Raw genomic sequence first — 23,467 nt, 5'->3', positions numbered from 1 at the left:
AGGGTATAAACGTCCATCAAGTGCTCCCCGTGGGGCCCGATGCATAGAAAGCACTGGCCGTGGACGTCCTATGTGCCCAGCTCTTGAGTTACTTTCTCCTTGAGTCCCTCCTAACTCCAGGAGATGGGTGCTAACGTCCTGTCCTCTTGGCAGATGTGCAAGCCAGGACTTAGGTTAAGAAACTGTGCAAAAAGCACAAGTGTGCTAAGCAGCAGAGCAGGGGGTAGGGGTTGTTTAAACCCGGGTCACTTGGCACCAAAATCTGTGAATTCAGTCACCAGTAATAATTGCTACCGTTATTAGTATTATCTTATTAAGTCCTCATGACAGAGTGGGTTTTTATACCCATTTTACAGGAGAGAAAACTGAGTTTCAAAGACTCAAGTAACTTGTCTAAAGTCATAGACATGATCTCTATCCCTTTCTCAAATACAAGGGTGGCACACAGCCCAGAATTAGGGTGGGTCCTGCCCTCTTTACCACAGGCCCCTCTGTGTTTTTCATAAGGACCCCTGACAACTGTCAACTACAAATTGGCACTTGCCATTTACTCTACAAGGATTAAATCAGGTGCCCCTGCAGCTGCTGACCTTCAACACCCCCTGAAAGGAATTCAGGGTGGAGATCAGGAATGTGGAGATCAGGAATGAGGCACTCGGTGCTCTCAGAAAAACTGGCAGAACAGGTCTTCAGCTAGTTAGATGCTTTCAGGAGCTGAATTTATGAGCCCAGTTCTTGCATCTCCTTGTATCTAGAAAAGCACTAAGTTCCTTCATGGTGATGTCTGCTCCTCGTGACTAGCAGTAACCCTCGTGAGAACCTCTGCAAAAATATGTGCTTGATTGTATGTACTCCCCCTTCACCAAGATCACATATATATTGACCTTCCCCCCACTGCATCTTTGGAGCAGTTTCTCAGAGCTATCTGAAATGCTATCTCCTGAGATGCACTCCTCATTTTGCCCCAAATGAAACTTAACTCGCAACTCTCATGTTGTGCATTTTTTTTAAGTCGACACAACAGACAAAAACAGATGTTCACTGTCCTTCTGCCCCCGCAGGGGTGATTGGGAGAAGCTCTCCTTTCTCCACCACGGGAGGTTGGGCTGAGTTTCCAGCACATCTACTCCCCCAACCCTGAACTCAGCCGGACAGACGGCACAAAGGAAGCACGGAATGGAGCTTTGCTGGGCTGCTTTTAGAGAAGCTACTAACCCCTGGTATATAACTGATCCACACAGGAATGCAAAGGCAGCGGGACACATGGAGAAGACTTGTACAGTTCCCAGAGCTCCAAGGATGGAGAACAGGCGGTCCAGGATGTGTGAGGTTAGTTTCTCTGGGACACAGACTCAGAGGGAGATGTGCATATAGGAAGTTTACCAGGGAGCCTTTAAGGTCCACACGTATGGGGGAGTGAAGGCAATACAATTAGGCGGAGAAAAAGAGTTGAACTGAGATGCAGAGACCTTAGCCGACCCCGCAGGGAGCTCTGGAACTGCGGTGGCCTTTCAGAGCTGCAGGATGGGGTTTTCCCTCCACCACATAGCTAGTCACTGCATGCAGGCTGTCCCTGGGGTGCGGGTGTGACCTTGGGTGGGGGTATCTTTCCAGCTGAGTGCAGTGCCTGGCCACTCAGAGGAGGGCCACCAACACCACGGCATCTGGGGACGGGGAGTGTCTCCACCCAAAAGGGGGTTGGGGCTTGGGAAACAGGCTATCAGGGGCTGAGGTTGGCCACATTAGAGAAACAGCTGTAAGTCTTGCTTTAAGAATAAAATGACCCCATAGGCAAATCCAAAGTCCGTTTGGGGAACAATAATTTCACTAATGGTTACAACTAGTCAAAGATGCCCCACAATTCTGCCCAGCCCTAAAGTTTTCAAACCCAATTATTGGGTGAGAATGGAAAATAAGGCAAGAGAGTCAAGGAGGGATACTTTTTTGTGCAAAGTATTTCAATCATTTCAGCTTATTCCAGGCTTCCTATTTCCAACTTCTACCAAACGCACTTAGGTTCACTCACACACACACACACACAATTAACCTTGGATACAGTTTCCTTTTAGAGACATAAAAAGCTCCTGAATCAACTCCAATAACACTTCCCCAGACTCTCTTGGAAAGGAGCAGATGAATGAGTTTGACAGAAAACTTTTTGCCTGAGATTTTCGGTTTCTCAGATTGCAGATTTAAGGGGAGAGCCTGCCAAGTGTTCCATGACGCTCTGCATGGTGGCTTCTGGAAGGGACGCTCTGTACCAGCTGATAAATAAAGGTTTCCCTGCATCACTGACTTATTCTTCATCACCTGCTCTGTCTCCCCTTTCCTGCACCAGGGCCTTGTCAACGACTTGAGAAGGGATAAGAACAAAAACAAACTTTTCTAGAATCATGAAAAGACACTGCGTACTGACGTTGGTGCTGAGTTCGGTAGATAAGACTACAGTGATGAATACAGCTATTCAAAGCTATCTTTTTCAAGGATAAAGTGGGCAGTAGAGGGTCAGGTCCCTCACACTGGAGTATCTGGACACTTAGGGCTGTGGCTTTGTGTTAGGAAGTGTCTATTAAAGCAGGATCTGTCACAAGATGAAGTGGGTCATGCATTTCCTCTGCTGAAAACCCTTCTCATTGTGCTTAAAATGGATTCCAAGCCCCCTAGGTTGGCCTCCCAAGCTCTACGGAGCCTAAGCCCTGCCCCCTTTCCCAAACTCTTCTGGGACCACACTTGCCCTCATCCTCTGTACCTCTGCCATACTGATGACACTCTCAAGTTCCCTCCAAAATGAAGAGGCATCTCCACGTCCCCCGCCTTCCCCCTGCTGCCTGGAACTCTCTTCCAGCACCTCGATCGATGGCTAGTTTCTTCTCTGTTCAGGGTCAATGTTTCCTTTTCAGAGAGGCCTTCCCTGACCCTGATCCTCTACTTTCATTCTCTGTCCTCATGTAACCGAGCAGGACCCGATGGGGCCTTCCCGGAACAGGCCTTCCCCACGTATCCTCTGCTTTAGCTCCTCTCTGAAGTACCTAGATAACAGTATTGGTGCACATTTCCTGAGTTGTTTTACAGATGTGAAAAGCCCCACCACGTGGAAGATGTTAATTACTTGATGACCGCGATCACACAGCCCCGAGGCCTCCTGGAGCCTAAGGACTGATAATGTTGGCCCCTGTGACCCCGCCCTGTTATCTCACCATCAGCCAATCAGAGAATTGTGCACCAGCTGATCACATACCCTGGGACTCCCCCTCCCTCACCTGGCTTTTAAAACTGCTTTGCCGAAACCCTTTGGGAGCTCGGGGCTTTTTAGGGCACGAGCCACCCGTCTCCTTGCAGGGCCCTGCAAGAAACCTTTCCCTGCGCCTAACTCCAACGCTCAGTTTGTTTGGACTCACTGTGCGTCCGGCACACGGACTTCCGCTAACACTCCTACTGTGTTCTGGCTTTTCCTCACTGTGCCCACCTACCGGAATTTCTAATTATTGGTTTGCTTACTTGTTTGTTTATTGTCTCTTTTCCACACTAGACTCTACTCCCTGAACCGGCAGGGACAATATCCACCCTTTCCACCACTGGAACCCAGGGTCAGGCACATAGTAGGTCCTTGGTACATATTTGCCACCTGAATGAACAGTGCCTCACCCAGGGCTTAAGTCCTATGCTTTCTAGTTTATAAAATACTTATTTACAGATTGTAAAAGAAGGCTTTGTGCATATGGAAATATCTCACCAACCTAAGATCCATGAGGTGTGCTGTTAGGGTGAGAACATTCCAAAACTTTTTTACAACTAATGGTTCCTTCCCGTTTTCACGGTGGTTTTGTTTCAGCTGAGGTGTAACTTACATATATATTGCATGCATTTTGAGTGAATTTTGCGTATGCACACGTGTGCAGAGGTCTAGATGGAGATGTAGAGAGATGTAGAATGTTTATAGCCCCCAGAAGGCTCCTGTGTGCCCCTTCTCAGTCAATATCCTCCAAAAGGTAGACACTATTATAATTTCTATCCATACAGGTCAGTTCTGACTGTTTCTTAACATCATAAATGGAGTCTTACATCATGGACACTTTCACGTCTTTTTTTGCTCGAAAGTAAGATTTTGAGACCCAACCATGTTGTGGTATATCTCTGTAATTTGTGTTTTTTAATCACTTTATAATATACCACAGTTTATTTATCCACTCAACAATTGAAGGGCATTTGGGTTGTATCCAGTTAATGGCTATTATAAGCCCTGCTACTGGGAACACTATTGCACAAGTACTTTGGTGGATGTGAGAACTCAGATCTGCTGGGTGTCTGTCCTGGAGTGGAATCCCTCCCAGATCAGTCTATGTTTAGCCTTGGTAGATATTACCAAACAGTATTCCAACATGGTAGTACCAGTTTATACTCTGCCATGACCGATACCATTAACACTTTTTATTTCCCCATACTTAATTTTGGCCATTTTGAATTGTGTATAGTGTACCTATTTGAGGCTTTGATTTGCCTTTCTCTGATGAGAATTGATGTTGAACACATTTTAACATGTATGGGCCATAGGGGTATTTCAAGGGTGCATGTGTAAGTGTGAATTGCCTGTATATTTGAAGTACCTGCTTAAGTATTTTGACCGTTCTTACAAAACGAATTGTCTGTCTTTTTCGTATTAATTTGCAGAAGTTCTTTTTACATTTTGGATGTGAGTTATTTAACAACTCTATGTAATTAAGATATTTATCTTCTCCCACTCTGAGGCTTTCCTTTTCACTCTCTTAACGGTGTAATTTGATGAACAGATACTCTTAATTTTAATGAAGGACAATGTACCCATCTTTTATGTTATGATAGTGCTTTCTGTGTTCCATGTAGTAAAATTTTGCCTGCTTCAGGCCTATTACAGTGTTTTAAACTAAAGAATAGAGTGGGGGTTATATTAAAAGTGTCCGTGTACACTTGGAATGGCTTTTAGGACCAAGCTGGCTGAAGTGTGACAATAAACAGGGGGCTCTCCCAGACCCCTTATCAGAGCCCCTCCCACCCCTCCAAGCCTTGAATTCCTCTTCCTTCATGAGATGCTGCCGACCCGCTCCCCCCAACCCCATTTCAGGAAGAGCTCACATGAGTTCATTTCATCTCTTGGTAACATCTGGAAAGACTATAGGTCGAATCGCCCTCCTCCACAATCACCACTCAGAAATATCCAACTCAGGCGGAAAACACAGAAATTACACTACATGGACAGAGTCATTCACCAGGTATATTTGAAATCTAAGCTCTTTGAGCTATACACGTGCACAAATGATTCAGTTGGTGGCAACCTCCCCCTCCTCCTCCATATTTAAACTTTTCAAACTTAAAATAGTGCTGAAGAGGTTTGCATCCTGTGGCTCACGGAGATGCTGAGGCAACTGTGACTTTCATGGTGCTCGGAGGGTGCCACCGAAACCCTTCAAGGAGTCCCCCATTTCTTCTCCCTCTCCTGGGACACGTGCTTCTCCCCACCTCCCCAAACCCAACCTCATGAGAGAACTACTTGATCTGAGACAGATTAACATTGACACTTTGCAATAAATGTCACCAAGACTAACCACTTGGGTCATACACACCACTGAGGTTTTTTTTGATGACACACAATGGTCATTTCAACTTTTACTAAATTTTGTTGGAAATGTCTGATGGATCTGTTTTAAAACATTGAAAAGTCATTTCCAAATAGTTTCTCTCACCCAGATTTCTCTAGAGCCCGCCTTCTGAAAATTCTGACGCTTGAGAAGAGAATCAGCACAAAATGGACTGTAGTTCTCACCTTCTTCCACTAGAGGGCAGAATTCTCCACCATTAAATCTAACCTTTTCATTTGTCCATGAAAAACCAAAAACCTTCACAGCAAAGGAAAGTCAAAGCATTTGCTTGTTATATACTCCTCAGATTTTATTTTTCAAAGGAGCCTTCATTTTTCTTATGGAAACTCAGGATTTTACAAGCAATGCTGTCTGTCCTCAGTTTCACCTGTACTGTAGCCAGTACTATATTGCTATATTCACAGTAGAACGGACTTTTGTTTCTGAGTAATCAGTCTAATGTTTTAAGTTTCTGATGAAACTTACACCTTATTCAAAAACCACAACAATCCTTCCATCAGGTGGCTGTGTTATTGTTCTTGTGTGTTTTTCTGAGGCTTGGGTAATGAAAGTATTTCCCCACTCCATCGTAATTGGCATTTGCATCTAAAGTAATTCATGAATGTACAGGAGTAGATGAGGCCTGGCACATACAGCAGAAGGTAATGGTTCTATAGGTGTATCTTCTATAATGCACTTTGGGCTAGAGAAATAGAAAAATCACATGTAACAAAAACAAATACGTTTTTGAGCAATATGGCATTGCACGAGTAGGACTTGCATACATTTATCTATCAGTCTTTCCCTTTGAATATGCTCAGTGGCTGCTACATTGATTTAGCTGCATTCCAATTGTCTGCAACCGACACTTGCTTCTTCGCTTTATTTAAAAACAACTGGTCTTCATAGCAAAGATGCTGGCTAATCATTTATATAGTGGCATGAGAAGTTTTGTGCCCTTTCAAAATTCAGCATTATCCATAATAGAGTGTAATATTATCAGATTACCTGTATTAGTATATGAATGCATTCATAGGCAATGCACATGTTTTAAAGCAGCTAATGGCTGAACAATCCCTAAATAAAAAACATCCAGATTTTTAAAAGCACAGCTGAAACATTTGTACAAATATACAAAGAGAAAAAAACAATCATTCAGACACCATGAAACTTTTGTGATAAATAGATTTGTCTGAAATCGGTCTCTATCATCCTGGACAAGCCTCCCCAATGAGGCTGGGAAACTTCTACAATGAAATCGTGTTCAAAATCTACTGAGGGATGTCTTTGGGGCCAAGCTCAGTTTTTCCTCCAGGAATTTTAACAGAGCTATGAAGTCTTTGACTCAAAAGAGTGACTACACCCAGACTTGTTAAGCTGGAGGACGCTGATAATTTTGCTAATCTAGATAGGACATGACTGGATGCTGACAATCTGTGACTTATAGTATATCGTCAAATCATGAAAATAAATGCTGGTGATCATGCATGTCCTGGGAATGTCGGGATGCAGAGGACTGAGGAGACCAGATAGGGATATCTCATGCAGTCAAAGTCAAGTTTACTTATGGTCCTACTTAAGTGGCCAGGAAAGAACAACGCACACACGTCAGGACTGGGACTGAAACGGCTCACAAACAACACAGGTGCTATTTGTCACTGATGTCTCCGGCTTGGATCAACGTGAGAGCATGAAGGTTAGGCTGTGCTGCTTGTTTAATAAGAAAATACTACTTTTTTTTTCTAGAATCTTCTAAATAATGTATTATACTTGATGGGTATGATATGATCAGGAAACATATCACCTTTTCCTAGCCCTTTTGTCCGAGAGGCTTGATTACAAGGAAGGAATCTCAAACAACCAAACACCCAGGGATTTAAAGGCAATTATTTTTTTTTTTGACAAACAAACAACAAGGGGGGGAAAAGCATGATAAAGAGGAGACAGGTATTCTCTTCGAGGTGGAGCAGTGAGCTTAGTTGGACACGGAGGGCGGCGGGCCGGGACGCCGGGTCTGGATGATTTTTGGCTTTGGGGACGTCTTTGGATCCTCTTCTTCCTCGATGTCACTGTCACACACGTGCACGACGACACTTGGGGTGGACTCAGTCCCTGCGTGGAGCTCATACTTCTCTCCTGAAAAGCAAGAGAAATGGGGGTAAGAAAGCGGGAGGGATTTCTACACTAATGATTTGGTGAAGTGTGTTTAGGAAGTGAGGGCGCATTTTACGTGTCTCAGGAGATGCTGAGTCTTCTCCAGGGGTGGTGTTGGAAAGTGAAATGAGATTGATCCGTCTTTGCGTCTCAGCTCTACCGCCTGTCACCTGTACAGCCCTGAACAGGCCCCTTCACCTCTCTTAGCCTCAGCAACCGCAGCTGTAAACTTCAAAATGGTAAACTAAAGTCCAAAGGATTGGGGTGATGACTCAGTGGGCCTGGCAGTAAGTTACCAATTTCTCTTCTCTTTCCCAGCATTGCTATTAACAGCTGAGTAATCTTGAGTCCATCACCTCACTCCTTCATCTTTTGGAGAAGTTCTCCAAGTTCTCCTCCTGCTGTACATTTCTTATGGCAAGAGCTGCCCCAGGATGGAATAAGGTGGAATCGCCGCTCGTCTGGGATTTGTAGCGGTTACGTGGTAACAGGATTTGATGGCGGTCAAGTTCCCTCCAGTTCCAAGAGTCTCGTAGTCTATTCTTGACTGTCTCTTCTTGTAGTCAATTCACTATTAGCCAGCAGGCTTCCCGTCTGTCTCTGTTTCACTTCAGGGTGTATCTACTGAGCATCTCCCATGCTCTGGCCCATTGCTAATTATAAAGGATACAAGGCACATTCAAAAATCTTTGTGTCTTCCACAAGAGCACAGCCCAGTGACGGCACATAGAAACAGAAGGTACCACAAAATACTATGGTAAGCGCTGGGGTGGCAATATATGTCAAGGACAGTGGTACCAAATTGCAAGGAGCAAGTAACTCTGAAAGGCTTCCCAGTGGAGGTGACAGCTGACCTGGGTCTAAAAGACAAGTAGAAGGTGTCCAGGAGGTGGGAGGGTGCAAGGGGCATTCTCAATCTGCATGCTTGTAACTTCTCAGGTTAACTGCTGACACACTGAATCTTCTTCCGACATCCTATCTTTCCTTGCCCATCCTTCAGGAATGGGAAACACCTAAAAGCAATGTCTCCCAGACACCCTCCTGGTCAGTGGCTCTCCAGGTCTCACTAGATCAAGTCCTCATTTCTTAGACTAGGACAAAAGACTCTGCACAATCTCTCACCAATCATGACAGCCACATTTGTATACTCACCAAACCAGCTACTTTTATTTGCTACAGTCTCACCTAGTTCCCGAAGTCCTGCCCTCCCTCCAGGATCAAAGCCAGACACCACTCAGTCCAGGCATCTTGCCTGTATCCTCAGTCTGCAGTGGACAGTGCCCCTTCCGGAGGGCCGGGGCCAGGACCTGGGGTAGCATTTATGTGCTCCTGTGTGCACTTTGGTAAGTGTCCATGGTGAAAACAGCAAATGCTTGCAAGGCACAGTTTTAAATTTTGTGCTGACATTAGGGACTGAGAAGCACTGACAATGCAATAACCATCGAATCTCTTCTAAGTGACGCTGAGGAGGATGTAAATATTCAGAGTCATTTACTGCTATGGGTTGAATCGTGTTCCCCACCCCCGCCCCTGTCCCCACCAACGATGGTGAAGTCCTAACCCCCGGTACCTATGACCGTGACCTTATTTGGAAATAGGCTCTTCACAGATGACTAAGTTAAAATGAGGCCATTAGGGTGGGCCCTATTTCAAAGTGACTGGTTTCCTTATAAAAAGGGGAAATTAGGACATGGGCCCTCATCCAGGGAGAACTCCATGTGAAGAGACTGAACTAATGTTGCCACAATCCAAGGAACGACCAGAAGCTACAAGAGAAGCCTGGACCAGATCCTCCCCCAGCACCTTCAGAAGGAGCGTGGCCCTGTGTTGATCCAACACCTTGATCTTGGACTTCGAACTTCCAGAACGTGAAGCAATACACTGCTGTTGTGTAAGCCACTCAGTTTGTGGTCCTCTGTTACGGCAGCCCTAGCAAACGGATACAGCCATATCTTGCTAAGAGAGTTCTCTCTTGGTTAAGAGTCAGAGAAGTCTTTATTGGACCTCCACCCCGCCCCGAACCAACATCCTGGATGAGGGCACCGGATATTTCACAAAAATGGAGCATTACACCTCCAGCACTTCCCTGGATCTTGGCAGCAACAAAGAGGGCGAGAACTTGCTAGAGCCACAGAAATACGGCCATAAAGACTCTATAACTTAAAGTCGAGATTGGGTGAAATTGTAGGTAGAGAGAGTTATGAGAATAAGGTTGACTTTTTTGATACAGAGAGCTGACGGGGCCCTTGTGGATCCAGGGGAGGAGTGACAAAAACAGGGGACACGGAGCAGAGCTCATGCCAGGCTTTGCTTCCCTGCCGGCTAGCAGGGATGGACAGTCTGCCCGAACCTAACTTCCCTGGAATCAACACTGAACTTATTATCCTACGTGCCCTTGTAGTTGGGATGTACACATTGACGCTACTCACAGCTCATTTAATTGTGTTTGTTCTGTTCTCCTTAGAGCAATTTGTCATTTTTATCAAAAGCCCAAGGGAGAAGAACCACTGCAGACGTTGCTAAGGAGAAGAAGCTGTGTGCAGCCGGCTTCACCTGAGAGTTCCATGAGAGGTTCTGGGCAACAGGTGGGCAGACCTTGGATGGTGGCTCCTTTGAGTAGCGGTTTTCAAACACCTGACAGCTTACTGGGGGTGCTTGTTGCAAAGAGAGTTTACCAGCATGAGGATGCAACTCTGCAACTTCAGATGTAGTGGCATCTCCTTTGGTACCCAGCACCCCTAGGTGCTTCTCCGTGTTTCAGTGTCTGGGCAGGCACTGTTACATGGTTTGGTGTGACAGGCCGGGGGCAGTGGTCCTGTGAGGATGCTGGTGTGCAAATAACTTGGCCCCTCCCTTCCTCCAGTCTGCATCATAATTTTTCGTTGGAAAATGATAATAGTGCGGGGAGAGGGTAGCAGAGGGAGGGATGCTGAAGTTGCATAAGGGAGAAGAAGCAAGGCATCCCAGATCAGCTCTGCAGCCCCTCCCAGCCGCCAGCACTCTTCGTCTTTGGCCTTCTCATCTTTGTTTCTGGGAGAACAGCAAATCCTGTGGACAATGATGGAGTTCATCGTACCCAGGGTTTCTAGAATTTTCTCTTTCCTCCCGGAACGCTTTGCAAGTCTGAATGAGAGACACCTTCAGACAAGAAACAGAGAAAGAAATAATTTCTGAGCAATCAGATGAGGTGGTTCTTCTTTTTCTGCACAGGATTTCTTCGACGGCCTCCTGTTTGGAGAAGCAGTGCCTTTTGCAGAGACACTAGTGGCCGCCGTGATCCCCTCCGTTGCCCTGTTGGGTGTGATGCAGGGATGAGGCGAGTAGCAGCCTCTCATCTTCTGATGGGGGGATGACAGAAAAGAATCTGCCATGGCAGATGGAGACCCAGGGACCTGGGGGGTGAGGTGGTGACAGCAGGGACCCCAGCCAGGGGACTGACCAGATGTTGCCCTTTCTTCATCTGTTGGAAAGAAGCTAGCTTTTAAAAAAAAATAGTAGTGAAATATGCATAATGAAGCTAGCTGTTTGATGAAACCCTTTCTCTGCCCTGGCTTGGATAAAGAACATTCTCTTAAAGACACCTCTAGTTGCAGTGTGTTTATCGATTCGAAAGGAGACGCTTTCCTCTTGGACGAGGTGTGCTGGGGGCAAGGGCACGCTTGGGATGTGGACCACCCTCTGCAGGGCAACTTTCACATTGAGTTAACAAAGTCAGACTACTTGGTAGTAGAGCTGTTTTACTGCTGTGACCCCATTAATGTTGACATTTCACTGTTCTATTTTTGGAAACTTTCTTACTATCAAAATCCGGCAAAGCCCAACAGCTGCTGAGAGCCCACAGAATCAAAAGACATGGCTTTGGTCTTGCTGGATTGAACTTTTCTGTTTTTGGCCTCACTTTCCCTTTGGGCTTCAGCTAATTCCTCTACCATGAAGGCTGTCGTCAGTGCCATCACCCCCTGGGGACCCAGTGGGCTCAGGAGGCGACGAGGAGCCCATGGGATGGCTAAGCAGACCAGTGTGTCTTTTCAAGGACAAGCCAAGGCTCACCCTTCACACTCGCAACTCCTCGAGTCCGTATTCAAACGGTCCTCTCCCCGGGCCTCAGAAAAGAGGCCAGGACCAGAAGCCCTCAGAAAAGGCATTGGTTAGGGTTTTCTACCTCCTTCCATGAAACAAATTCCCAGCCAAGCAAGTGTAAACTCCTCTGGCACGTGGGTCACACGTTAAATTCTCATCCAGGCCTTTGGAACTGTCATGGGCTTGGGCACAGTTCAAAAGACGTGTTTAAGTTTTAGCTTTTCCACTAAGCTAAAAACCATTGAAGGGCAGGTATTTGTCCTATTTTCTGTGAGCTCTCAGTGCCAGGACATAAGAGGTGTCACAGACACTTGTCATCTATCTGAAACACAACAGCAGCTATTTACTGAGCCCTTAGTAAATGCCAGACACAGCTCTAAGTACTTCACATAAATTGGATATTTAATTACGGCAACAGCTCTGTAATGTGGGTTTCATAATGTCTCGATGATACAGGAGGACATTGAGATCACACAGGTAGTGAATGGCAGAGCCACGATTCAAAGTCAGGTCCTCCTGACCTCAAAGAATGCGCTCATAATCCCTCTCCAGCCCTGCCTCTCACGATTCTACTGCTTCCAGATTCTACAAGAGAGTCTGCTGAAAGTCCTGGTTTTAACTTTTAATATTCTTTCATGGCAACTCATGTTTTTGTGAACAGTCTGTAGCTAAAGTTGGGCATTTATTCTTTCTGCATCTTGCCCCTTTTTGTTTTGGCCCATTGCTAGTTATTCTAGGTAAGATCTCCTTGACAATGAACCTTTTTAGAAGACAACACTTAGTAAATTATAAAAAATAAAAGGACTATAAATTATAGACTGAGATAATTTGCATCTCTTATGGTAACTTTGGACTCTCTGGAAATAGATCCTCCATGACTTCTTGTTGCTTTACCTTTACTACCTCTCACATTCAAGGTGAATTCGCAACAGGAAAGTTACGTGTTGTAGTAGATCGACTGTGTTTTGCAAAGATGGTCATAATATTTCCTGCCCAACATTACTCTTCTAGAACCTTGCCACTCCTGCACTGAGGACTGCTCCCTCTTTGCCCTTTCCCCTAAAATCTGGGCAGGCCTCTAGGATGCCTTGACTAATACAGTATGGCAGAAGCAACCAGTGTGACTTCTGAGTTAGGTCACAAAAATGCCAGGCGCTACCACCTGGCTCTGCCAGGGTGCTCATGCTTGGAACCCCGCCTCCATATTACAAGGAAGCCCAAGCAGCGCACGAAGTGGCTCCCACGGAGAGAAACCACAGCCTATCTGGGCCGCCAGCCAACAGCCATGCCAACTCGCCAGCCAAGTGAGTGAACCATCTTGAAAGCTGATTCGCCCGTCCCCAGGTGAGTGGTCCCAGCAACGCTGCACGAAGCAGAGATGAGCGGCCCCCCTGGGCCCTGATCCAATAGCAAATTCGTGAGCAAAATAAATGATTGTTGTTGCTCAAGCCCTACATTTTGGCGTAGTTTGTTATGTAGCAATTGATAAGTGGGGCACAGGTCATGTAAGTTCTTTGTTCAAAAGCAAGCTAACCCCCTACAATTGAGTTGAAATTCATTGCCTTTGGTGTTTTTTCCTCTTTTCTTCCCTGCTCACCTGCTATGTTAGAATGGATACTTCACCAGTTCCAGTGATTCCTTCCAAGGGGAGGGAGTTCCATTAGCCCATCACTCCGACCCCTCTCTCTGGCCCCTCTTTTACTCCTCCCCAGTGGAAGAGGAGTGACATCTAACGGGTACCTGTGGGGAGAGGAACTGGCAATGCCAACTCACCCTGTGCCACCTCTCTCTTGATCCAGCCCTGCCTGCAAAGGGCTTGTGCTCCAGCAGAAAAAAACCCTGCACTGTGGGGCAGTCTGACTGTTTCCATCTCTGGGACAGGCTGGGTAAAACTGCATGGCTCTGGGTTTCACTATTTTTTTTTTTTAAATAGAATCTCTTTGGCTAGTTTTTTTTTGTTTTTGTTTTGTTTTTTGTCTGCACCGCGAGGCTTGTGGGATCTTAGTTCTCTGACCAGGGATTGAACCCGGGCCCACAGCAATGAAAGCGCAGAGCCCTAACCACTGGACCGCCAGGGAATTCCCTGGATTTGACTATTAGGGAGCCCTGGCTGTCACTCATCTTGGCCACCTTCTCAGAGTTAGCTTTTCATCAGAAACAAAGCTGGCATTATTAATCTCATCTACCTTATTTCTTATCTAACCCTCAGCAAGTTCTGAACCAAACAGGAAAAAAGCAGGTGTCAGTTATTAATCTATCCTGAATTTCAAGAATGGATGACGGCTTATCAAGGCAAGTGCCAAGAGCATCTCTAACTCGACCCTTGAACGCAGGGCCATGCTGTGTTGTGTGCTGAGTGCTACACTTCAGCTTGGGTTAACAGCCCTTTACATTTGATTAAGAAGAAAACTGAAAATGCCAGTAGTAAAATCATTTCAGGCTTGGTCATGTTGAGTTGACACTGCAAACCCCCTACCCCCAATTTTTTAAATTTTAAATGTGATTTTTTTTTCCCAAGAGGAAGTAGCGGGCATCAGTCCTGATTTATGGAATAAGTAAAATGGAATTTCCATGTGGGTTATTTTTACTGAACATGCTGCCTGTTGGGAGATTGAACACAGAGACTGAGGGAAGGGCTCGGAATGATTTGAAGTGTGTTTGAAAGGGTTCACTCTTGGATTGCCTTGTTTTTCAAGTGTTAGGGTTAGGACTTGATAGCATTTGGCAGGGAGGGGAGGGCCCACAAGCCCTGGATTACCATTCTCTGGTCAACTGTGGAGATGGAGGCACCTGGCCTTGGTCCAGCTCTCAGACAGGGGAGAGGTGGGGAGCCGGGAAGGGGTGAGGGGTGACTTGTACCTCCTTTCCTCCGCCCCAGGCACCAGCCAGTATTTGAGCTTACTGTCTTTTAACCCTCTCTCAATCCTGGCAGGGCAGATGCTGGTTTGGTTTGGGGCCCAATGGGTTCCTCCGTAGAAGGACTGAGTTATAGTGAAAAACATCATAAAGTTTCCCAAAGCTACACCCGTCCCTCCCACAGATATGTTATTTAACGATATCTTTAAGTTATTTACTGGCAATCTTGTCTTCCCCTAGTTTTCCAAAGGGAAGGAAAGAAAATGTGTGTCTGTGCCTGGGAAGGGGGCAGGGAACACGTCTCTGTACTGTTCCCCCTCTTGCCCCACTTGTTTCTGCTCCCACACTGGTACCTGACACCTTACTAGGCACTCCTGGCCTCTGTGTCTCTGATGACTCTTTGCCATATTTGAGAACCACCTGATAAATACCACGATAGCGTAATTAGTGTGCTTCTCAAAGGTGCTACATTCCCAATGGTGTCTGGAAATGTGATGTGGATTTTTTTTTTTTTTTTTTGGTTGTCATAGGGACTGGGTAGGGTGTGGATACTGGCATTTAGTAGGTGAGGCCCAAAGATGCTAAATGTACTGCATTGTCAGTTCCAAAATGTCACATTGAGAAACACTGATGTAAGAGCTTACCATGGACACTTACATTTCAGCAGGAGACTAAGATATGGTTTGAAAATCAGGTGACAATAAGTAGGTAACACACACTAAGCATTTACTATCATCTCATTTGATGTTTGCAACAATCCGATTTTACGGTTGAGGATGCTGAGACACAGAGAGGTTAAGAAAGTTGCTCAAAGTCACACAGCTACTAAAAGGTGGAGGCTGGATTCAAACTCACATCCTGAGTTTTAATCATCACCCTAAAGCAAGAGAAATACCTCTCTTCAAGTTGGAGCTTGATTGACAGCTACAAAATAAAAGAGGAGATGACCCAGGGCAGAGGGACTTATTGAAACTTTAAAAATCACAACTGGGAGTTTCCTGGTGGTCTAGCGGTGAGGATTTGGCGCTTTCACTGCCGTGGTCTGGGTTCAATCCCGGGTCGGGGAACTGAGATCCCGCAGCCATGCAGTGTGGCCAAAAATATAAATAAATAAATAAATAAATAAATAAGTAAGTAAGTAAGTAAGTAAGTAAGTAAATAAAATCCCAGCTATTTGTTAGGCACCTATTCATCAGATCAGTCTGAGAGTGGAGAAAAAACTGATTTTCTAAGCAGAAGTAGAAAGAGGGATTTAGGATTTTTTTAAAAAATCCAGGGAGGAAGAAGCATTTGCAGAGAGGGAAGTCTTCTGCAAATTTTTTCTCTCTGATTCCGTAGTGATTCCACGAGCTCATATTTAATTTTGCGAAACCTCGGAGAAAAATGCAGTAGGTAGACTTGAGGCAGGATGAATCACTGAAGAGCAACTCTGTCCCTTTCCTTTGTGCAGCAGCTGTTTCTGTCAAAAAACGCCCTCTAAGCTTGGGTGGCAGAAGGTATAAAGCAAAGCCTAGACCAACCCAAATATTTCACTGGTAGTTCCGAGAACAAGTCCGTGTAAATAACAACCAACACCTTGGGGCTTCCCTGGTGGCGCAGTGGTTGAGAATCTGCCTGCCAATGCAGGGGACACGGGTTCGAGCCCTGGTCTGGGAAGATCCCACATGCCACGGAGCAACGGGCCCCGCCCGTGAGCCACAATTACTGAGCCTGCGCGTCTGGAGCCTGTGCTCCGCAACAAGAGAGGCCGCGATAGTGAGAGGCCCGCGCACCGCGATGAAGAGTGGCCCCCGCTTGCCGCAGCTGGAGAAAGCCCTCACACAGAAACAAAGACCCAACACAGCCAAAAATAAATAAATAAATTAAAAAAAAAAAATAACAACCAACACCTCAAAGGACACGCACCTTGTTCTTACTGCCTGGTAGACTCTGTAATTCATGTACTGGCAGAGGAAACAAGAAATCTCTCTGAGGATGCCTTGCTAAACAATACTGCTCAGAGCAGAATGATCATAGAACCCACTATGGATTTGATAGTTCTTATGTGCCAGGCACTGGGCTAAGTGCTTTATGTATATTACTTATTGTATCTTCATAATGAGCTTGCAAGTTGTCAAATAATTACCATTAAATAAAAAGAGGTGCAGAGGGGGAAGTAAATTGCTCCAGGTCACCACAAACAAGTGGTGGAGACAGGACTCCAATGGAGGTCCACCGAGTGCGAAAGCATGACTGCCATATTGCCTGTGATGTTCAGGAATGAGGTTGGGAGGGCACAGAAAAGACATCAGGGCTACACATGGACCTCCCTGCCTCAGTAGGTCTGGAATATGTGCATGTTAGGAAAAGATTATCCATGTGAGTGATCGGGGGTCTCCTTCCTCACCCACCCCTATCCTCAGTCCTGATCCTCATCAAAGTAGGAAAACAGAAGTGGTCTTCGGTAAGATGGAGGAGGGATAAGGTGAGGGAGAGGAAGAGGGAGGTGGGGAGAGGCAGAATACTTCCGTAGTTTTGTTTTAAGAGGTGCTCTATTTCAATAAAAGAAAGTTTGCCTCATACTTGTCAGAATGGCTATCATCAAAAAGTCTTACAAATAACAAATATTGGTGAGGATGTGGAGAAAAGGGAACCTTTGTACACTATTAGTGGGAATGTAAATTGGTGCAGCCACTATGGAAAACAGTATAGCGAGCGGTTCCTCAAAAAATTAAAAATAGGACTACCATATGTTCCAGCAATTCCACTCTTGGGTATTCATCTGGAAAAAATAAAAACACTAATTTGAAAAGATACATGCACCCCAATGTTCATAGCAGTGTTATTTACAGTAGCCAAGATATGGAAGCAACCCAAGTGCCCATCAACAGATGAATGGATAAAGAAGATGCGATACACACACACACACACACACACACACACACACACACACACACGCGCAATGGAATATTACTCTGCCATAAAAAAGAATGATTCTGCCACTTGCAGCAATGTGGATGGACCTAGGGAATATTATGCTTAGTGAAATAAGTCAGGCAGAGAAAGACAAATACTATTTGATATCACTTATATGTGGAATCTAAAAGATAAAATAAATACATATAGCAAAACAGAAACCAACTCAGATACAGAGAACAAACTAGTGGTTTTCAGTGAGGAGAGGGAAGGCAGAGGGGCAAGAGGGGGTAGAGGATTAAGAAATACAAACTACCATGTATAAAATAGATAAGTAACAAGGATATGTTGAAGAGCACAGGGAATTATAGCCATTATTTTGTAATAACTTTTAATGGAGTATAATCTATAAAAACACTGAATCATTACGCTGTACTCCTGAAACTAATATAATATTGTAAATCAACTATCTTTCAGTAAAAACAACAAAAAAAGTTTGCTTATCTTCTGTGGCTTTTCCTCTAAGACTGGATTAGGTGGCCATTTATCTTCATTCCCTCCTGAGTCATTTAGGACCTGAAGGGACTTCATGGGGACAACGGATTGAGGCCCCTGCATTAGTGGTTGAGACAAAGGAGTGGAACCCTAGGTGGAGGTAAAGGACCAAGGGAACCAGAGGGAGGGAGAAGGTGGATAGATAAAGAGAAACCAGGGAGACAGGGTCCTGGGAGCCTGTGAGGTGGGGCTTGTGTTCCCGGGATGAGAGGAAAATGCAGACGTGAGGAAGGGAAGAGCGTGTGGACGCACTCTCTCTTTGTGTTTGGCCATAGAATCAGGAGGTTCTCCAATCTGGGAATGATCAACCTGTTCCTCTTTTCCCAAAATTAGCGACCTGGCTATGGGACTATGGGTATGCGCATGGCGCATGCGCGCACACGCCCACGTTTTGGTCCTGTGTCTTTTCCGTTTTCCTACAACGTGCATATTCTACCTGTGAAATAAGAAGAGGAAATATTTCATCTTGCCACTCAATAGTGATTGAGGATAATTGTAGAATATATGCTAAGAAGAAAAGCCCCTTTAACATCACATCCCCCGGGAAAATTCTTCGAAAGTAGGTGTAAAATAAGGAGCGCGTGTCCTGGGCTCACAAATCTGCGTCCCTCGGGTCGGGGTGACGTGCAGAGACTGCGCTACATGGAACCCTGGGACTGGCTGTTTTATTTGCTTTTCGTGTCTGTGATCAGAGTATAGCAGTTGTCGAACAAGAACTGGGGCTTAGCGGTCATGCTACAAGTACCCCAAATATAGGTGTTCATCTATATTTTAAAAATGGAATTTTCCCTACCTTGGAATCAATGAGCCTGGAATAGAAAATGTTTCTTCCTTATAAGTGACACGTATTAATGAAATCTATTTTCCATTTGGGGAGAAACAATGTATACTGAGAAACAAACCAGCAAAATTCCTTTACTATGACATGTTTTGATGGAGAAGAATTCGGAAAAAAATCTAAATATAGCCGATGTACGCAACTTGAAACTCGAGCACCATTTTAAGCCCTCCTCTGCAGTTAACTAAAATTGATCTCTCTAACAAGAGCTAAAAATAGCGGGAGGAAAAAAAGGACCAGACAATGACTTTCCATATTTCTCCTTGCAGGCATTTCCAGCGACAATGAACTTGACCTTCCAGAGCCATCCTAGAGAGCAGAATAAGCTGACATTTCACATCCCACCTCTGACTGACCACCCATCTAGTGCCACGGACATCTCTATCTTGCCATTTTGCTAATGAGTACAGATAAGCTGTTTTGCTGGGCTGGGTTTTGTGTTTCCTATTTTGTTTTACATCCAAAAAGAACATAGGATTATACTCTTTCTGGAGTCAGGAATAATAGGCATTATAAAATAAACAAAAGAAAATATCCGATTCATTCTCCACCAGGACAAAGCTCATCTTATTTTGTCCAGGTCATTGTTAAATGATGGGTGTCTGTAAATTCACTAGGGGAATTAATATAAATGTAGAAAGCTTCTGTTTTGTTGTTTTTTTTTTTTAATTGAAGTATAGTTGATTTACAATGTTGTGTTCGTTTCTAGCATGCATATATATATATATAATGTTTTTCAGGTTCTTTCCCATTATAGTTTATTACAAGATATTGAATATAGTTCCCTGTGTATAAGTAGGTCCTTGTTGTTTATTTTATATATAGTAGTGTGTACCTGTTAATCCCAAACTCCTAATTTATCCCTCCCCCCACCTTTCCCTTTTGCTAACCATAAGTTTGTTTTCTGTGTCTGTGAGTCTGTTTCTCTCTTATAAATAAGTTCATTTGTATCATTTTTTTTTTAGATCCCACATATGTGACATCATATGATATTTGTCTTTCTCTGCCTGACTTACTACACTTAGCATGATAATCTCTAGGTCCACCCATGCTGCTGCAAATGGCATTGTTTCATTCTTTTTTATGGCTGACTAATATTCCATTGTATATATGTGCTACATCTTCTTTATCCATTCATCTGTCAATGGACACTTAGGTTGCATCCATGTCTTGGCTGTTGTAAACAGTGCTGCTATGAACATTGGGGTGCATTTATCTTTTTGAATTAGTTTTCATCTTTTCCAGATATATGCCCAGGAGTGGGATTGCTGGATCACATGGTAACTCTATTTTTAGTTTTTGAAGGAACCTCCATACTGTTCTCCATAGTGGCTGCACCAATTTACATTCCTACCAACAGTGTAGGAGGGTTCCTTTTTCTCCACACCCTCTTCAGCATTTATTATTTGTAGACTTTTTGATGATGGCCATTCTGACCAGTGTGAGGTGATACCTCATTGTAGTTTTGATTTGCATAGAAAGCTTCTGTTTTATATAGACCTGTCCTTTAAAAAGAGCAGAGGATGGTGAATTCTGATCCACATGTCCTGCTTGACATTAGAGGAAAGCATCAAACTTGCCTTAAAGAACTGATGCTGTGGATACATTTTAGGAGGTGCCAATAAACAGAGAAATGAGATTTGGAGGAACAAATGTCTAAGTTCTTTTGTATTTTTAAAATGTCCTTTTGCAACAGTCTGGAATTTCTTTTGGAGAAATTAATTTTACTCTTCAAGAGATCGCCCTGGTTTCGCAAACTTTGCACTCTTCAAGGTAAGGGTGCTGGCTTCATTAATCCTTTCTGTTACTCACCAGGGGCAGAGGGACGTATTTTAACTTACCAGCTGTGTAGCCTTGGGCAAATTACTTAACTACTCTGTGCCTCACATTCCCCAGCTGTATAAATGAGGAGAATAACACCACCTTCTCGTAGAGTCACTGTGAACATTAAATGAGATAATCTATATAGTAAGGTGTTTAGAACAATGCCTGACACACAGTAAGCCCCATATATAAGTTTTAACCATTGTTTCTATTTACAGCTTTCCCCTTATTTATCTATTTTACTTACTTTCTGGATGAAAAACAGAACATACAGTCATGGAGACAGTGGTTAAAAATGTTTGAACTTGTGCCTCTCATATATTTTCCAGACTATGAATTTGTTCTCACTACAATAAATAGTACAGAGAGATGCTTCTCCAGTGTTAGGTGGCCCTGGTCTCATGTCGTAACATCCCATTAAGGATTTCAAAGGATCTCAAAGGAAACCCACAAGCTTGGGTTTGATCTTGGTCCCTTTGTAATTGCACTGTTCCCTCCATGCTCGTTTCAAGAGCTTCTTTAGAAGTTCCGGGGAGCACAAGTTGCCTCTCTCTGGAAGAGGGTCACCAGTGTTCCTTGTTTAAAGAACGAGGTGCTGTTGTGCCCCTTCCTGTCTGAGCTAAGGCCTGTGTCCTCACTCTCCCATTTATCCTCCATGAAAGGGTCTAAACAGAGCACATGATTGCCTTCCATGGGCAGCTAGACGTGCCAAAGCTCCCACAAGTCAGCTGGTTTGCCGACGTGATCCCGGGCCCGAGGACCATCTCACCCTGGATCCCTGCTCCGAGATGCTCTTTCATTAGAGTTACTTTTCTTCAGCATCCTTAGATTTCTGCATCTCTCCTCAGTCACTCAGCTCAACCAGCTGAGCACTATTAGTCACTCCTCCTAAGGAAGAAGAACACCATTCCTTTGATCATTTGAGTTGCTTTTCTCTGCTCTCATTCTAATTTATTTCTCTACTCCTGGAATTGAGGTAGTCATCCTTAACATGGAATGACTTATAATTTGTTACTGAAATGATTCTGCCTAGGGAATAAAAAATGAATTTTACTAAATTATTATTATTTTTTCAAATGGAAATGCTAGAAGTCCTCTTGGTGGAGAAAACATTAATTCAGTGCTGCCTGACTCAGTCTGGCTAAAGCCATAAAACAGCAGCAATTTGCCAATGAAGAAATATCTCTGGGGGGCTCATTCATTCATTCATTCATTCATTCGATATTTATTGAGCATCTACTATGTGCAAACTGGGAAATCAGGCCCTGGGAATACCAAAATGAATGAAACCTGCATTCTCCCCTCAAAAAGCAGAGAAGACAGAAAGATGAACAATAGAAAATTACCACAAGGGGAAGTGAGCATTTGTGAAAAGTTCCAGGAGGAGACTGAAGGAGTAATTATTCCTTGCCTTGGCACCTGGTTGGGGAGGGGGCAGAGGTGTGGGTGGGGGGATGCAGGCTGTGGCCCTGCCCTCTCATCAGTGCAGCTGAAACAGCTGCCAGAGGCCCAGGCCTCTACTAGAACCTCTGTGATATTTTCGACTCAATTGTTGGGTATAAGTCATTCATCTGTGTGGGGTGTAGAAGCTTCAAGGACACTGGAACAGGACACGTGGATAACTAAATAAAAAGAAACAGCCTCAAACTGCTGGCAAAGAATAGAGAGAAAGATAAAGATAAATAAAGAGAAGACACCCAAACTGCAGCCGTTCTATGGGACACTGATATCAGTCATCTATAAAGAGCCAGCAGAGTCTCCACATTCGCTCTTGCCCACATAGCGCACAGATCTTCATTTGCACACTTATGAGACCTGAGACCCTGGATTAGACTTTCTGGAAGTTATGATGGTGTTAGAGGTGATTGTCAAGGGAGGGTTGAGATGAATGTTCTGCCCATGTCAGAAGTCCACCCAGGCAGCTAGGATCCTTAATAGAGACCATTGGATCTGGCCCAGTGATGGTCAGAAGAGCCAGGGTTGACATTTGTCTCTGCCCCCAACTAGCTGTGTCACCCCAAGCAAGTGTGTTCACCTCTCTACAGCTCGGTGGTCAGATCTGGAAAATGGGAATATTAATAGTGCCTACTTCTGTGTTGACTGCACCGCAGGGCACTTCAAAACTGGTAGATTTACCTGGTAAGGGAAGGTGAGGCTCATAGGTTAGCGGCACAATTAAGGCAGAAGGCATGAATTTTTAACACTGTCGATAAATTATTCACAACTCTAGAAAGACCCCCCTTTTTTCTGCCTCCTTAAGACCGTTTCCTTCCTACTTTCTCACTCCTCCGAACCAGGTTCTGTGAGCTTCCCTCTGAGACCTGGTTCCCATTGCCTCTACCCCTTCTGCCTCTGTCAGTCCCAGGCCACACTGGTGCCTGGCAGTGCCCTCCAGACCTGGGACTCAGCTCAGTGAGCCAGTGCAGGTGTCTGAGACTTGTCCTTATCTTGCCTTTGCATCAAGCTTTGAGAACATTGACTATAAATGAATTTTCTTTTAGGCTCTGGATAAAAAATGATTTGAATTCACTGGATTACAGTGAGTAGACCAGAGGCCAGCTGGGATCCGCAAGTCTGATTTAGCCTGGACTTCCTTTATATAAAGAGTGAAGCAGGAAGAGTACTGCCTCAGGGCCCTGGCCCTGTCACTGGC

At 44.6% G+C, this 23,467-nt stretch overlaps 1 protein-coding gene across 2 annotated transcripts in view; it reads right to left on the bottom strand.

Moving 5' to 3' along the window:
* Positions 1 to 5,228: 5,228 nt before the first annotated feature.
* The window catches only part of RCAN2 (regulator of calcineurin 2), a 256,389-nt gene continuing 238,150 nt past the window's right edge, over positions 5,229 to 23,467 (bottom strand). For both annotated transcript variants that reach the window (XM_082414655.1, XM_082414656.1), the window contains one exon: positions 5,229 to 7,748. In XM_082414655.1, the coding sequence (XP_082270781.1) occupies positions 7,588 to 7,748 (161 nt within the window). In that variant the 3' untranslated portion in view covers positions 5,229 to 7,587. The remainder of the gene's footprint in view (positions 7,749 to 23,467) is intronic.

This window comes from Balaenoptera physalus (assembly GCF_965194825.1).
Source record: "Balaenoptera physalus genome assembly, chromosome: 11".
Lineage (NCBI taxonomy): Eukaryota > Metazoa > Chordata > Mammalia > Artiodactyla > Balaenopteridae > Balaenoptera > Balaenoptera physalus.
This window is presented reverse-complemented; position numbering and strand designations above follow the sequence as displayed.